This window comes from Amblyomma maculatum, chromosome 11, assembly GCF_055883805.1.
Source record: "Amblyomma maculatum isolate TAMU_Amacu chromosome 11, ASM5588380v1, whole genome shotgun sequence".
Lineage (NCBI taxonomy): Eukaryota > Metazoa > Arthropoda > Arachnida > Ixodida > Ixodidae > Amblyomma > Amblyomma maculatum.
Genome location: NC_139354.1, coordinates 65567170 through 65585093, shown reverse-complemented (window position 1 = coordinate 65585093; position 17924 = coordinate 65567170). Strand labels below are relative to the sequence as shown.

At 41.2% G+C, this 17924-nt stretch overlaps 1 protein-coding gene across 1 annotated transcript in view; it reads right to left on the bottom strand.

Annotated features, from left to right (window-relative positions):
* Window positions 1-16325: 16325 nt before the first annotated feature.
* The window catches only part of LOC146173999 (venom metalloproteinase Antarease-like), a 33016-nt gene continuing 31417 nt past the window's right edge, over window positions 16326-17924 (bottom strand). The window contains exon 14 of the mRNA XM_084585319.1: window positions 16326-16437. Coding sequence (XP_084441445.1) covers window positions 16369-16437 — 69 coding nt within the window. The 3' untranslated portion in view covers window positions 16326-16368. The remainder of the gene's footprint in view (window positions 16438-17924) is intronic.

Below are 17924 nucleotides of genomic sequence, written 5' to 3'. Positions count from 1 at the left end.
GGCTAGAAATAATCATTTCAAATACTCGAGAAGCTGTCGCGGAGCAACTATTCTCTCCCGTAAACGAACTCCCAGCGTCTTCTTGGTTACTCTGTTACTCCTATTGATCTTACCTCTCTCTATTCGAGAATACAAACAATATTCGCTACAAAACTCACTTGTATTATTCACGAGTTCCACAGGCGACGTCGTCGCAGTTCTGTTTCCAGAAAGTTTAAATCCTTATATTGCGAAGTTATTGACTCATTGCTACCTTAGGATTCATTTATGGATGTTTACTTAACATCTCATGAACACAGCGAGCGTAAGCTTCCTTTTAGATCGCAAGCACTCTGAAGTAAAAGGGCGAACACCAGCGGTTGGAAAACAAGGCTGTCATTCTGAGAATGACTTTTGCAACCTCTTTGCTCCGAGTTAGATGACGCGAGCTCACCCTTTTAGAGATTCGGATGGATGGGCTTTTTTTCAAAACACAGCAAAATGTTTTCTGCAAACGATAGAATGCTATTGCCTCCGAAAGCTAAATAATGTCAGCTAAAATAGCGCTTTAGTAGCGCTATTCCTGCCATCATCGCCGCATTCGATAAAGAAATAGTGACGTGGATCAGAAGTCGCAAGTGCTATTTCTACCTGAACAATGGTTAGTATTCTATGTTATCTCACAATAAAGTCGACCTATAGGAATTACTATACATTAAAATGGCGCAAGGAGACGAACATTAGAAAGAAGATGGATAGAAATAGCGCCTACTACCAACTGAGTTTATTGCGGAAGACATCACTTTCTATACACCCCTGCACATTAGAGATAGAGCATTGCTAATCCTCCACTTCCCTGCGTTTGAGTCCTTGGGACGCTCTATTGTATAGCATGAACGAATGAGCCCTACGGTAAGTACTGCTATACGAATTACGCCGTAAAGGAGCCGTTTAACCCACTTCCATCCCAGACTAGTTCTGAACTATGCGGTACCGCCATGGAACGCAACCTGTCCCTACACTGTTTAAAAATATATAAATTGTTGCAATCTCGGGTTCAGCATCACGTCAGGGTCTTGGCGCGCCATTTTATTCATTCCTGTAAGTAAGGTGCCGGCGAGCAACACATCACTCTCGAACAAATTTCTGAGGTACTCCAAATTTAGGTGCATGTTTCTGGCAGGTCATTTGTTCACACTGACAACAGTGTTAAATATATTTCTTTTTTGTTGAAGCATACTGGCTGCAGTTGTTGCATTCCCCGTGAACGCAAACACTTAGTCCTCAATGCTTTCATTTCGCTCGAAAAAAGCAGTGATGGCGCCGCTGCAAACAAATATAGCCTTGCTTTTTTCCGAAGTAAATGGAAAGTATTAGCGTTTTGAAGCAAGATATTTGGATTTATTGCTGGCTCAGTTACAGTCTTAAGAACCCCGGTATTTCATTCATAAACATCTCTTTGAAGAATTCCGTTTCTTAAAATATATCTCTGACAAACGCGTGAATACCGGTGCATTTTTCAAGCACATGTGTTTTTTTATATAGAGCTCCGTCATCAAGCTACCGACATCGTAACCGGTTATTTCAAAGTATAAGGGCAAGCAGCAAGCACCGTGATGAGGGCTGTAATAGAAATTTATTTGCTCTAGATTGCAGAAAACACTCCTTAACTCGCAAATCCCCACCTTTTTGCACCTATTGCCTCTGTGTGTATTACAAAATGTGTTTAACAAACCTCAAAACTATCTTCCAGTTAGCGTCAACCATTGAGCACAATACACGCGGCAGATGTTGTGATTCCGGCAGGGGCGCGTGACAAAAATTCAGGCAGAATTTATTCCTTAACTTGGAAGACGTTTGAGGAACCTGTTCATTTAAACAAGCAATGCCGAGTGACGCTCCTGTACTACAGGACGCATTAGTAAATTATTACATGCAGCCGCAGGCGGCATCAAATGTAGCGGCCATGTGTGCGTTCGGTTGATATAGTCACCTGACTATACCAACTGACAACTGAGAATCATAGCTATGAATATCGACACATGCCGTAGAGGAGAAAATTTGTTACAATTTTCGTTCTCAGACCATTTGCCAGCATTATGCTGGATATGTGAGAGTAAAGCTTCTTTCTTACTATGCAAAGGGGTGTACGGGCCGACTGCCTTTGGCGCACATTCCACCTGTATCGTCATGACGCCTACTCATAGTGGTCAAGGAGATTTTAAAAAGCGCGTCTTATTATACAACAGGAAATCTGCAATCAGCTTCTGGTGCCCTCATCAGAGCCTACACTTATAATTATTGGTAACTACAAAACCTAACTAGGAAAATGTTCTTCTTTCATCGCCTGCTACTTTTTCGAGCTATTTTTTACCCATAAACAAACTCTTCTTTAGTACCTCAATCGGTAATGCAAGTATGACAGACAAATCATAAAATAAGAATTGTTTCAATCAGTTTATCTGCTCTGTATTTACCGACGATGATGTTGAGAAAACCGCATTTCGCCTTCTATGATGACCAACCCCTTATTATATGATATGTGAATATTTAACTAATAGGTTCTACCACGCTGTCTGAACATTGATACAAAAAATGTAAAGGAGTTGTCGAAATACCAAAAACGTTGAGGCACGCAAATGTGGCTCTAAACATTTTTCCTTTATACCAAAGTCCTATAATACATCTAATGGTCATGAAGCTCCCGTGGAGGTTAGGTTCGAAGGAAAAACCCGCGGGGGGGGCGGTGCCGCTGATCGAGGGACAGCGTACAGTCGGCCGCTGGCGTTGGCATACGGTGCGGTTGCACGTTAAACTCATAATTTCACGTGCGTGTTGTTATATTCTGCCCTTATTACATTCTGCGAAATTGAAGCTGAGGTTATGTATTCTGCTGCTGTGTGATCGTAGTCAACTTGACATTTATACGAAGGTGCTGCCATCCTATCTACATCTTGCTACTTATCCCTGACCATCTCGCTTCTGCGCGGAGATTTGTCATTCTTATAATAGGACACTGATATATTCCGGAAGGGTGCTCAGCGCTTATTGACCCACAACGTACGAGTCTCCCTGAGTGCAGTGAACAGTAAGGCAAAGGCCGTGTTAGCAGAGAGCATTCTTTGGATTCGTACTGCGCGTTTCCTTGCCCGGCTTGCTCATGTGGTCTACCTAACTGGGCACATGGTTAACGGTAGGTAGTTTTACTTTGCCGCACTCTGACCACTCTCCGTCTTGGAAGTTTCATGAATGGTGCATAACTAAGCGTCTGAGAGCTAGCCTACGAACGTGCAAAAACATCCTACTGGTTGCTTGCTGTCCGCGGCATTCAGGCGCTCGCCTTTGGGAAGTACAGTGTATTCGATCCTTTTTGCGATACTTGCGCAGCAGATAGCATTTTTTTATTGCTAATTTTTGTGCTTACCAATGTACATTTGTGCGGGCATTATTTTATCACTTTGCCGGCAGGAGTTCACTATTTGTGAAGGTAAAATGCTACACTATTATATGGCGTCGCCAAATTCTCAGACCCTAATACAGTAACACCATTCTGAATCTAGATGTACTTAGGTACACGTTTCAGCCCCGTGCCGCGGTGTTTGCCACGGCAATGTTAATTATTTTTTCTACTTAGCTGCCGCTTCCATCGGCTGTGTATATGCGTAAAATAGAAAAAAAAAACATCTAGCGCCTCATTACAGATTGAATAATGTTTTACACACTCTCACGTGGTGGTGATGACGGATCACTTACGAAAACGGCGAATAGACTCGAAAGAAACATTTTGTTGGGCTGAGGAGCACCCGCAAACAAACGCAAGCAATAGAGTGCTTGGTGGCCGTTGATGATGAATTCCTGCCTCTCCCGGTGGTGGTGAAATACGCTGTGGCATTCACTGTATTTCCTGCCACCTCCCTCTAAAATGCCTTTCGACACTGAGTCTACCTATATGAATTAATAAACAAAAGCTATCAATGTTCCGCCACTGATGGGTAAGCATTAATATGAGATGGCTTTCTCAAAGCCTTTATTTTTACCAGAGTGAAAAACATAGAGCAGAAATTTTAAAATATATAAATCTGGCTCCACTTTGGAGATGGCCGACGGCGTGGTTTTGTCATCGTTAAACACAGAGGAAGCTCTTCGAAGGCCTTCGCTAGCGGCATGCAACTGTTTGGCCGGTTTCTGAAAGACACTCATTTTTCCCATACGCTGCGAGCCCTTTGTCCCAATGATGTCCTAATGCTGAAATATTTCTCACGAAATCGCAAGGCTGCGGAGTGAAATTAGAGGTCAGCAATCTAGTTTCTGTGGATGGCGCGTCTACACTTTTGTGGGAGAACGGAAAACAAGAAAAGGAGACCTTTCCGTCGTAAGTCCCAGAGCGGTAGCTGCAGCCCATCACACAACAAGCGAACAGTACCGTTCATAGAATGCATAGGCTTTGCAAAAATAAGCTCCTGTGGGCACTTCGACACTGCGCCAATTAAACCGTCGCAAAGTAAAAATGCTACAGCCGCCTTCTCAATGCGTCGCTTTCGGCGAAGTTAGGCAGCCGCCCCCTCCTCTTCCCACGAACTGTTGCACATTGATTTACACCAGCGCCGCTCTACGGCCGTTTTAGGAAGCGTGCCAAGCTCCTCCGTAGAGTGACGGGGAAGCTTCACGATCATAAAGTGTTATGGAAGGACTCTGCTTATACTTAGAAAATCCTTCTCTAATGCATCAATTCTAAGTGGTTGGAAATCTTTCTCGTATATTTATTTTCACGTTCACAGATACTTCATTTTTGACGTCTTCAAGGCATGCTCAAAACCAAAGCGGCCCAAGACCAGAACACTCTGGAACGCTTGAAACCGATTCGACCAAGGCATCTCATGGCACTTCAAGCTGGCTACTATCATTTCACTAACTGTGCCCTGCGGACAATATCCTGCATATTGCTTAAGTTATAAATGCCAATCAGCACATAGATCAATATTGCATTCTTAACTAATTATGGACAGGAAGATAGCTAGGGAGGAGGAGGAAAGGCAGGGATGTTAACCAAAAAGGCTTCAGTTTGGCTACCATTCAGTAGGGAAAAGGAATAAGGCGAATAAAGAGGGAAAAAGAAAGGAGACGTGAAGCACAGTCACATTTAGGCGCTTAAGCCGGTGGCTGTTAGATAACTAAACAGTGCCCTGTATGCCTTGAAGGCCGTCGACTGTATGCACACGAAGGGGTGAATCATGCACGACGGGAGAACGCTGTAAGTATGAAAGAAAGCTGTATAGTCCGTATAGTAGAAGCAAATGGCATCCGTAGCAAGTACCCATAGAAAGGGGGCAAAACAGCTCTCGCTGCACTTCAAAGCTCAGGACTTGTCTGTGATTTTTCGAAGCTCGGAAGCACAAGTGCCTTCATCAGTACTATGGTCATATTACAAGAAGGCAGAAGAACAAATAAATTTCGTATCCGCCTAAGCAGCCGTAATGTAAGCGAAAGTTGGCCATGCAAAAACGCATCGTTACGAATTGCCTCTCTAATCTCGTGCTCAAAGCACAAAGTGCCATCTACAATCTTGTTGCTTACCTTTGCTTCGTTAAACGCAATCGGTATAAATATGAACTAGTTTTCGTCGTCCGTCAGATAGAATTTTACGTTGCTAATGTTTATGGTCAGAACCATGACAGCGCTGACTTAAAGCGATTCAAATTAGCACATGGTACAGCAAACCAAGTTTTTGTTTTATGTTAACATCAGAGCCCGTGAACTGGAAATTAGTTGAATTTATCCTGCTTGAATATAGGCATAGGGAAGCCAAATTCCGGTATGGACAATGTCAATACAGCCATGATGAATCAGAGCAAGTCACAGTATAACAAATTATAGCAAAGCAGGGCTATAGCAGTCCCGATAGCAGTCGATAATGAAGTGCATAATAATCGAAGTCCAAATATAAGCAAAATACATCGTGCTAGACTAGCAGGACTTTACCATTAAAGAAAGTCCTGGCTGTTGTCCATTATTCTGACTAATACCCCAAGTTATAAAATGGCGACATATACTACGCAAAGCTAAATAATAGAAAAAAAGTGGTTATGGAGCTATATTGCTGAACGCGAGGAAGGGGATCCAATCACGGCCTCAGCTGCCACTTTTTCTTGGAGGCGTGGACAGACGTTCGTGTAATTCAAATCAAAGTTTCTTTATTCAGCACTACACATGAGGCTTGGAGTGTGATGAGGAAGCCAGGGGCAAGTTTGGCATAAATATGCCATCTGCTCTTTAGAATGGCAGGAGCAACGACATCACACCATGAAGGAACATATACTTGAGATAATGTTTAAGGAGAAAAAGAAAATGATGAATACGGATACTGTTATATGCATTGACATGTTCTAATAATAGAATAAAGTAAGAAGTTGAGAAGCCATTGAGTATACTAGATTAAATTTTTTTTCACCAAAGTGTAAGCGAGCAACATATTTCAAGCAATAAAGACAGAAGGAGGCAAAGACTAGAGACAGTGCAGAAAAGAAAACCAGAATACAACATGCGCTCTGAAAACATTAGATACATCATTAAAACAGCAGCATATCAAAACAAAGTAACACAAACCGTCGTTCAAACTGAACGCGAATATGCAATGCATTGAATTTTACATGGACGAGGGGAAAGTGATTCAACGTTATTATCTAAGAGGTATAATTTGTTTAGCATATTAGGTTACCGGGACTTTATCTCCTCTCTATAACTGGACGCGCTGAATGGCAGAAGCCAAGGCAGGGTATGTCGCAGCTGAGTGATACTCCCATTTGATCTTTGTCATGTATTGCACTAGTAGTATTCTAAGGGCTGTTTTCAACTTGATATGTTTATTTTCAGTGCATACTTGTACAATCGATTAACTATGCGATGCCAGTGCACATTGAGTAGCTCAGGCACTCACAATTTCCGGAGCCATTCATTACTGCATCCCCATAGCCTGAGTCGCTTTAGGACGTTAAACCCTGTAAAGCCAACAATTTAGAAACTATAATCCAGAAAGCATCGAAATTCAATGCCATGCTAAATATGATTTCCAACCGCAAGTCGATACCCTCATCTTTGACCAAGCGATCAAGGTACAATCAAGTGTTAGGCATAACCGACTGGCTAATTCTGAGTGACACTGGGTGCAGATACATATCGTCATTACAATAGGTGGAGGGTTTCTATTCAAGTGTTAATTACTTCAGGCACAGTACTATAAAGCATGTATGATTCTAATTTTAACAAATCCTGCTATCTAGGCATATTGTTTTCCTGCAATACTTGTTCCGACTTGCCTTCGCTGAATTAGAGTATCTTCCTCTACACATAATCAACGAAGAATGTGTGAATTGTGTAAGCACGTACAAATAAAATCAAATTTTCATCAAACAATCTAACTTTTGGTCAAGAAATGTACTCAGTAAGAGAAAAAGATTCATAAAGATTCCAAAACACTTTTCGTGCAAAAACGTTACTGCATGACAAAGGCTGTAAAAGTGGTTAAAGTCACGATCGTTGGTAGGTGGTAAGTGATATTACCGCACATTATTATGTTCTTTCAGTAATGTTACAAAAACACATCTCATGGTACAAATGGCAGCCTTGCTGACTCTGGCTTCACCGCTAAGATGAGAAGCTGTGATCACAGACTTTTATAACAGGACCCTAGGATCCCGAGTTATAAATAGTGCCCTTATGCCACGAGGCACGTACGTAGGGCTTATCTGAAGCGTGGCTTAATATCTGTCACTAAGAGCAACTTGGCAGGGCGATGCTTCGTGACCCGTTTCTGCCACCTAACTGGATTTAGCCACCTCTCATTTGTTTTTCTCTACCAAAGCAATGTGTATATGACTTCAACAGTTACATCTTCATTTCAGTGGTCGGGGCAGTAGCGCAGCGCTCACGTCGGCGTGAACAATGGGCAAGAAAACAACGACAACGTCATCTTCATTCATCATATAACGGGATGAGTCTTACGACTGTTACGGGCAAGTGTTGCAAAGAGGCCTACCTTCAGCGAAAAGCTGAAGACCGTTTGGCAAAGCCTTCACCTGCGATGGCACATTTTCGCGTCAACTACAGTCCTTTGCACGAGCAATAACTATCACGCTAAAATAAGTGTAATCTGTGCTGCCACTGAATGGAATGGAACCGTTTGACATCTGTTATTACTACCAAGTCTGACACAACTAAATTTCAAGTGCTAATTAGCACTTCAATAATATCTGACAGAACGTTGTCCCGGCGAGCATATCTACTCTATCCATATTATGTGGTTTTGCCCCCTCTATTAAGAACTTACGGATTTTTTTATTCTTCTTTATGCTTCGCGGTTTTATGGTGTTTCCCTGTTCAGTTTGTTTTAGCAATTTACTTTCCCTCATTGTTTTTGTCATTGTACTTCTGTTCTTGTATTAACATTTCTGTTCCAATGTTAAGTTGGGACTTGTGCCTTTTGCCTTTTGCCTTTCCTCCTTACCCTCGAAAGAGGGCCTTTAAAGGTACTTTGAATAAATAACGAAATAAATGTAAACAAACTTTAACTAAGCTAAAAAGAGCTTTTACTCGATAATTCGAGTCACCGGTGTTAAAAATTGGCCAATTTTTTTCTGCAGTGCGCCTTAGCACCTTATATTAGAGTATATTCTCACTCTGCGCATTAGTCCTCGCGCAGTCAGGCATCTATTTGCCTACGACGGCTGTGGTGTTACGTTCATCCGGAGGACTATAAAATCGGTGTCACAACAGCAATAAATAATCAAAATAATGATTTAAATTTTCTGCATCCAATGGAGATTACCGGTGCAATAAAACCATTTCCTACACATATTGAAGGCAAGTGAAGCATGCTACTCTTACTCCATGCAGGTATTTTTATACAGCTTTGTTAAAGCGTAGCTTTATATCAGGGGTCGTAGCCTACGCTATCGCGTCATACCCTTGAAGGCTAACTTAAATGTCCTCGGTCATTTTTTCAGAAGCTTTACGTTTCAGTCAGGTTAGTAGTTGAGTTTGGTGTCGATATTAAAAAATATTACTGACCAATTAGGTGCCATCTTGAAACCCCAAATTTTGAAGTGCAAGTAGACTTTATTGCTTTTAGAAAACGGTATAGACGAGCAGGCGGTCAGAATCGAAATGATCAAGCAAAAGTACTGAGAAAACGGAACAGGAAAATTGTCTGCATTACCACGGGCCTCAACAGCTAAACGCAACACTGTTAGAAGGAGTCCTCATCAACATGGTTAAATTATCCAACACGTAAAACTGCTGTTTGAGCGTTTATACGGTTAGGTATTATCCAAGGTTTTTTTCCCATCACGGCTATGTTTCGGAATTTTCCATACCTGCCGGACTATAATATCTGTCACCCACTGAAGAGATGTCTGCACCCTTTGTTCCAACTACAATAATCAGCCATGCCTTCTATGTAGCGCTCTGCCTAGTCTAAAACGGGCATAGCACTCATTCTTGTTTAAGTTAGTTTAACCCATGATCTGGGATTTACTAATAGTTCACCTATGACATTGAAACTCGTTTAAGGAAACAATGCTTGAAAGGCGTATCTTGCGGATTTTTGTTTTTTGTGGCAGTTGTACAAGTCAATCGAGCGCTGGACCTGTATTGAGAGCAGCATCTTGCCACGTCTCCAACAGTCAGATAATTTCCTTAGGATACTCATAACAATGAATTTGGATATTACAAAGTTGCCTAAATGCTCAAATTGATCTCAGTTAACCTCGCCCTGGCAAATGCATAATCTGGATGGCAGTGGCAGTATATAAAAATCTGGTTTCCTACTTCTGCTGATTATTTAGGATTCATATAAACATATCTTGGGCAGGCATTTTGGTATAGTCTCTTAGGAGTTTATGGTGTACAACTTCAACTTCTTTTTCCAGCTAAATCTGTCTTCATGAAGCGATGGTCTCCTTTGTGTATGTACAATGTGATAAAGGCTTTTTGTTTATTCTGGGTTTGGTTTTTATTCTGTGCTGTCACTTCTCCTTTGCTCATTGAAGCTTATAGTTGTATTTTTCTATCTATATATGAACCAACGACAGCTGCTAAGTGCTTTTTAACGTTTTTTCCTTGGAAGTGGAACATAAGAGAGGGAATAATTTTGTGCACTAAACATGGTAACGATTTTTTAGCCTTTTTAAAAGAGGAAAGCTCCTCTCTACTTTTTGGCGTTAAGTTTGTAAACGAAAATGCCAAACAAGGCTTGTTCGCTTTGGGTTTAAAGATCACCCGAATGATGTTCTAGTAAAGATATCTAAAAGGTTAAGCACTCGGCCTGCTGCGATCGAGAGCCATGTGTCGCATGGACAGGCACTCAGGCAACCTTTTATTGTACTAAAAAGTTTCCAATATTTACGTCCCAATTCCAAAGGTTATATATAAAACAGAGAGACTCCCAAGTAAGGCAACAATCTGTAACATTGACGTCATGTAAGCGTGTGTATACCGCCCTTTTAAATTATGCTCCATCATTAGCTCCCTACATGCGATGTCGCTCTCTTCTCTTGCCGGACGTTTCCTGAAGCGCAAGCGCATGCGACATTAATGTTTGTTCCATTTTAGTTTTATTTGCGAAGCTTTCTTGATACCTCTTAACGCGATCAAACCTGTCTGCCAGCCACGTCTTGTTAGCTAGGCCCTACCGTGTAGTACGTGACATCACCATGGCCTGCGTACAATCGGCGCACTTGCTAATGCCATGCCTCGTGGCTTCATGACGTAGCAGTCAACGGTTACCAGTCACTGCTTTGACTGGGCAAGCGACCCTTTGAAATTATTTTTGTGGTAATCAGAAAACTCTAATATAATCAGCGCAGTTTTTGTTATCTGAAAATTTTACATCCTCGACTGTTCTTAGTGATGATGATTGTAATGCTCTCGGATTTTACATTCTTGGTTTGCCTTTTCCTTCATGTTTGTTTTAGTAAGGAATATTCACTACAGATATTTCAGAGGCATTACGTCTAAATTCCAAGGATTTTAGTGCTGGTATATAACGGAAGAAAATGCCCAAAACGCTATGTGTTTGTAATTCACCTGCCAGGTTTGCATTACTAAGAAAGCATGAAAATTGCTATGAATCCACACGCATCTCAAACACCTGCTATTCTCACCGCAGATAACGACCCAGCTATATGTTAGCAGAACTGGCTGCGGTGGCCTGGCAAGCCAAGCAACTAGAAAAGCTGCTAACATTGAATAAAGCTGTTCATTCTTCGACAACCTCATGTCTATTCACTTTCACCGTAGGGCACTGTTTGCTCCGTGGCAGCCTTCTCCTGTTCACCAGGTTTCGACGAAGCGGAAGACAGTTGGGAAGCCTATCAGTTGCGTCTGCAGTCTTATTTTGAAGATTGTGGAATCGATGACTCGAAGAAACAGCAGGCTCTTCTAACGGAGCTTTACATGCAGCAACCTTTGACATAATAAGACGATGTTGCGCGTCGGCCGCTATTGAAAAAGTATCTTTTAGCAGCTTCTTCAGTTGCTGAATGTGCATTTCGCACCACAAGGTGACTGAATAGCGGAGTCCTACATGTTCTTCATGAGGTGCCAGCTTTCTGATACTACAACGACATTTATTGCCGAAATTTAACAGAAAGAGCCTGCAGGTGCCACTTTTGCGAGTCCCTGGACAATGATGCTACGGGACAAACTTGTTTGTTGTCTGCCCCAAGCAATGAAAAAAAATTAGCTGGCGTCTAATAAACATACCAGCTAGATAAAACCAAAGTCTAGTACAATACTGGTTGTAGCTGTTATCTATCGGTAGTGGACTGAAGCCCTCCTGCATCTCGCCTACGTCATGGTAAAACGTAGCCACAAACATTTCACGAGAATTTTTCAAGACACAGTCTAGGCGCTCATAGCTTTTTCGCTAAACCATCCCGTGACCTTTGCATTAAGCATTTATGCGCTATTTGATGCACCTCTGTAGCCAAGCAAGGTTTAATTCGGATCATAATGTCCCTTCAGCGATATGACTAAATGTTGGACACATGTAAACAGCCAAAACATTTAACTAGCGTACCCAATGGCTTGGTTGAAAATGAATTTTTTTATCAAGCGGACATCGCGCCTAAAGTCGACACTTGTTTTTTGATGCTGCTAGAATTAGATTATCATTGCATCACAGATAAGCTTGTGTTATGAAGTGCGTTGCTCGCGTCGATAATGGAAAGAAATAAATAGATTTTGCGGCAGCCGCCCAAAGTGTTAACGAGGGATGGCTTACGTTGGAAATGGCATTTGTATTCCTCTAGCAGCATTCTTTTTCGCTAAACTTATGTGCTCGGCACATTCTACTGTCAATGTAGTCTCCATCTGCCTACTCTGTAGGATCGCCGACTTCATGCTACGATTCACAGTCGCCACTAAACTTATAGCAAGACTTCAAGAAGGAAGTAATTGGCTTTGCATCTAACGCACTCACAAAAGGGAGTAATATTACACCATGTTAGTGGAGTATTTTATTGACTGCAAATACTTCAAGGGCACAATCATAACTTGCATATCACTTCGGTGTTTAGAAGTATCGAGAAGTATTTTTATAACCCTCTGGCAGTTTTTACAATAATCACGGGAGTAATTATGCTGAGTAGCTATAATACCCCGCTGGAGGGCGTATTTGTTCACTTTTATAGTGTTTTTAAGGTTACTTTGAGCAGTATTTTTCGGTGGTGTGGAATTTTGCATATGTGCGAAGAAGCAGCATAGAGCCTTACCTGCAGCACTGCATGATACATGGCCTTTGTTTCATTCATTCGTTGAGAAAAAACCCTTGCTAGTTGACCATTTTAAATTAGAGCATGAGATAAAATGCGAAAGACATCTGTATTGCTTCTAATCTATGAGCATGACGAAAGCGAAATGTACAGAGGGATTCAATGTTTCTCTCGCGCCAACTCATTGTCTTGAGACGACAACCCAAATATAGTCATTATATACTTTTCAACATTACGCCGGGTTACGGCTCGTTGCGTAGTCGGTGGGAACGAATGGCTTTGAACAGCCGTTGCCTAGGAGCCGTTTCAGCCGAGCTCTGCCAGGTGGTGTCTCCTTCGTCCGCGGCGCCCCGCTGCCGCTTACTCCCGCCAGACGTTTGCCTTGTTTTGTTGCGAAAGCAACACTCCGACAGCCACGCGACACCACGGGTGGCCGCAGGAAAATGTGTATCCACAGGTCATTGAACCTCCATCCATTAGACCCGCAGATCCCCGGCCGAGCAATTTAACCTATTGAGCCGTGCCCGGGTTCGTAGACAGCGCATCTTAATTCTTCTTCTATTGCTTGAGGATGATAGTAGTGATGGTGATTGTCTGGTCAGTAGCGTACTGCGGGCGAGAGTGTACTAAAAAATGTGCTTACTCAGGCTTCTCCTTTCATATGAAAGGGTGACATTATAATGAGCCTGCAATGACATTTGAATTCACGTTACCCTTATGCCACTGGTTAGAGCTGACAACTCGGGCCGCTCCTTTCATATGAGAAGGCGATATCAGAAGCAGCCTCCCTGAACAGTTTGCATTCTCCCTTACGACACGCAGGCAGGTCATACGGCTTGGTCAAAGCGTGACTTTATATGTGGGCTGCTAGCTCACGCTCTCGCGTCATACCCTTAAATAATGAGCTTAAGTCTCGCCAATAATATAGTACCTTACAATGATAGGGCGTGATAGGGAAATGATGTGGCAGGCATAAGAAGATTTCACAGTTGCTTTCGCAATTCAACTAGGGTTAACCAGAGCTAGAGCACAACCAACTTATTTTTTCTCACAAATGATATACATTAATAACGGCCACACTGAAACCTGCCTACGGCACATGTGACAAATTTACATGTGACATTGGACACATTTAAAATGTATCGGTAATACTGAAGACGCAAAGAGAAATACTGCTTCAAAGTTAATGCACGTGGCGTATATAACCACGTAGCGCATCCAGTTGAGTAAGATACACTAGGATGAAAATAAATTGAAACTTCAATATAAGTTACCACAAGGAATATAAATGCCTGAAATGTGGCAACCTATTAAACGATTATTTTGCCTTCTTTCGCCCTAGAACATAATGTAAACAGAAAGTACACTTGACAGTCATCAGAAAGCTTTTTTTGCAAGGCTTGAAATGCTTGAACTGCTTATGTTGTGTGTTTACTTTAGAATAGACCTAAAACCTAATGAAGCATAAATCAATACATTAATAATCACATAATTCATGAAATTGTTTGCAAATCATTCAGTATAAATGATACTTAGGTTATTACAGGCTAGATATAAATGACAAGCCCAGCCCTGCATATACGGCCTAATGCTCTATTTATATTTATTTATCTACGAAGCCTTGCAAAAACGTCCTGAGCAGAAGTTGGACATACATAGTTCAAAATACAAGAAGAATTTATTTATCTACGAAGCCTTGCAAAAACGTCCTGAGCAGGAGTTGGACATACATAGTTCAAAATACAAGAAGAATGCATAAAAACTCTGAATCATGCAATAGGCAAAACTGATCACCGTATGAAAAGAAAAATTAAGCAAACAGTAAGTGCATAGTTGAATACACAAACATAATTCCATTATAAATAAAGCAGAATAGCTCGCGCGTTTGAGATAAAACAGCAATCTAACAGCATTACCTACGACCTGAGGAAATATTATAGAAAAACATGTTGTGCGCCATGGAAATAGTCCACGAAATAATGATTAAGTATTGGAATGATAAGTGCGATTTATTTGAGATATGAATGGTGTCACCGCTGAAGATTCCATCATGTCAGCTCGAAGTCTGTTTCATTCGTTGGTTGTGCTGGGCAAGAATTATTGCTTGAACCATTTGGTAGGACCGGAAAATTCTTTGACTTTTGTTATTTGTATGAACGCGTTTACTTCCTGGTAATGATCTGTATACACGCCACTTATTCCAAGCTCACTGTAAACGAGTAGGTATAGATATTGTGAGCGATCACAGTGATATCATGGCTGTAAGATTTCCATGCCTGCCTTTTTAACCATGGTATTTTAAAATAAACGTGACCTCTAAGCATTACACACAATTCTAGCAGCATTCTTCCGGAGGCGTTAAAACTTGCTTCTGTTTCTCTGAGTTTAGGGATCCCATACAACAGAGACATGTTCAAAGATGAGGCGCATGAACGCTTTATAATACAGTGTTTTAATATCTCAGGGTAACACCCCAGCGCCCGTCTTAAATATAGTTGTTTCGAATAGCTTTTTTGTTTTCAACGTAACAATTGCATTCGCTCCACATAAGGTCAGAAGTGATAACGACACTTAAATATATGTAGCCTTGAGCTTATAATATAGCGCAAACACAGAAAAAACCCAACAAATTGATTATATTTTTGTAATGTTGGAGTTACCGTCATACAAAACATTTCAGTTTAAATTAATGCGCATATACCCCAATTGCCGCCATCATTTTACCTTCGACAGTGCACTATTTAGAAGGGCTTGATCATGGGAGTTACCACATTATTGATACAGCATACAACCACCGACAAAGGGTCGTATTTTTACGCACTTATTTTATGAATACTTATTTATTTATTCTGTTCAATGTAGAAATATACAAGTCACGTACCGTAGCCCATCATTATCAACTGATGTTCTAATACTTTATCCGCTATGCTCCTTCTAGCCAAATAAATATTTACTTCATACCGCGGTAGTTCTGATATTTGTCCTAATTACTTTAGTAGCTGCCGCGAAGTAGAGGTTTAGGTGCTGGAGCTCTGTGCCCAAGGTTGCGGAATCGAATCCCGGCCGTCGAAGCCACTTTTCAATGGAAGCGGAAAGCAACACATGTATTTGTGCTGTGCGATGTCAGCGCACGTTTAAGTACATTCGGTGGTCGAAATTTCCGGCGCCCTCTACTTAACAGCTTTACTTCATAGCGTACTTCATAGCCTGACTGGCTTTCGGACGTTAAGCCCCATAAACCAAACCAAACCTCTTAACCTGGCTTTATAACTGGATAAAATGCACGCACCTTTTCCATATTTACTCCATTATTCACTAAACGGGCTAAAATGGCGGACTGCCCTCGTTTTTACTTCATGTAGATTATACAAATGTTTACAGAAAAGTAGTGCCGTGAAGCTTTTATAATCCCTTCTTAGTTGATTCTCGCTTTCAGTGGAGCGTAGGCATTACTCGATGCTGGTGTTGTGCTCTCTCTTACTAAGGGAAAGAAAGCCCTGTGTCCGAGCTTTTGAGAGTTATTTGTTCCCTGCCCAAAGCTTCTGAACTGACCTGCGCCCAATATCGATATGAAAGCTCGGTAATGAATTTTTTAGTGAAAACATGAGCTTTATTAAGAACGTTATTTTGCCGGCCTGTATTGTTCGTACTTCATCTTGTTTGCTACGCAGTCTCCATTTATGCAATATTTCTGAAAAGAAGAGAAATGCGTAGACAGAAATAAATACGCCATATTATTGTAGTCGTTCAAGAGACATCAGCAAATTTTGCGCACAACTAAACTGCAGGAGGCGGAATATAGTCGGGATAACCCTACTGGGAAAAACATATTGTACAAAATGTATCTCGAACACTATAATCTGTAGCTACAGTTCAGTACAAAATATAGGCTTTAAATCACACGTTAGGCTCAGTTTATAAGTAATGACATGGTTTTCCATGTTATTTAGGGACTAATGTTCAGTGTTCACCTCTATTAAAGTTTTCAATCATGGTGCTCAATAAAATGTTCCAGTTATAATTGTAGCTTAGCAACGATAATTAGGCGAGAAGCTGAAGCCAGTGTTCGTTTCGGCTACAAACACATAACAGTTTTAGGCTTCAGGCAAGTATTAGATACCTCAATGCTCGTACTGTTGCATCATTTCAAAAGTAGTTTTACATGATACTGAACGTGCATAAGAAAATAAAAGCTTAAGTGTTTGCTGTTATATTTTTTCTCAAACATGAAACTTCTTATATTGCTGAAGTTCTCAGCTCTAAAAGCGGTAGCTGCCCTTTACCCGAGGTGTACTGTGCCCAGTAAGAGACACTCTGTACAAAATTGTTTGGAACTTTCTCCTCGGGTATATATATGGGCTATCATGAAGCACCACCGCATTATTAATCAGCTGCTGATTTCTTGATTTTGTTTCTTGTCATCGTTTATATTTATTATTTGTGACCAATATGTCTAAAAGCTCGTTTTTCTGCAGCGCTGAAAAAAGCCCCTCTATTTGGACAGAGAAGCTGTGATGAACTTTCTTGAAGACCTTCCTTCATACAACTGGCGAGGGGTTTCTTGTAGGTGCGACGAAGCTTTAGGACCCGTCATGGGTAAACAGCTGTCTAAAACATTCTTGCTATTTTAATAACCCCGAATATTCATGCGTACCGGCTTATTTTTTTATTTTACATTGCAATGAGTAGTATCATATGAATCAATGAATAAGTGAGCAGTGAAACCTGTATGGTGCACATATCTACAAAAAAACAAGTGTACAAATGACCAATAGCATCAAAATGATATGCGAGGATCGTACCTATCGAAATTTACACTGTCAAAGATGAGTGGTCAGGACTTCAAAGCATGGGAGATGGGAACCTAACTTGCAAAACAGGCCTCCAATTGTTTTTTTTTTTCTGTGCACATTTGCGTGCCTCATTTTGTCTAGTAACGTCTGAGGTTCAGACCACTCTATTGGTCAACGAACGTACTGTGCTGACCTGGACATCAGCAGCAGGCCATAAGAACAACACATGGGCTATATGCCAACAGAAACGCTTTTTGGAGACGTGTTTGTAAAGTATATCAATTACAACACTCGCACAATTTTCATAATAGCTATGTATTCTTTTTGTTGCATGCAGGAAGAAGAAATCGCTTCTGGAAAAATCAAAACTTTAACTTGAGCTCGA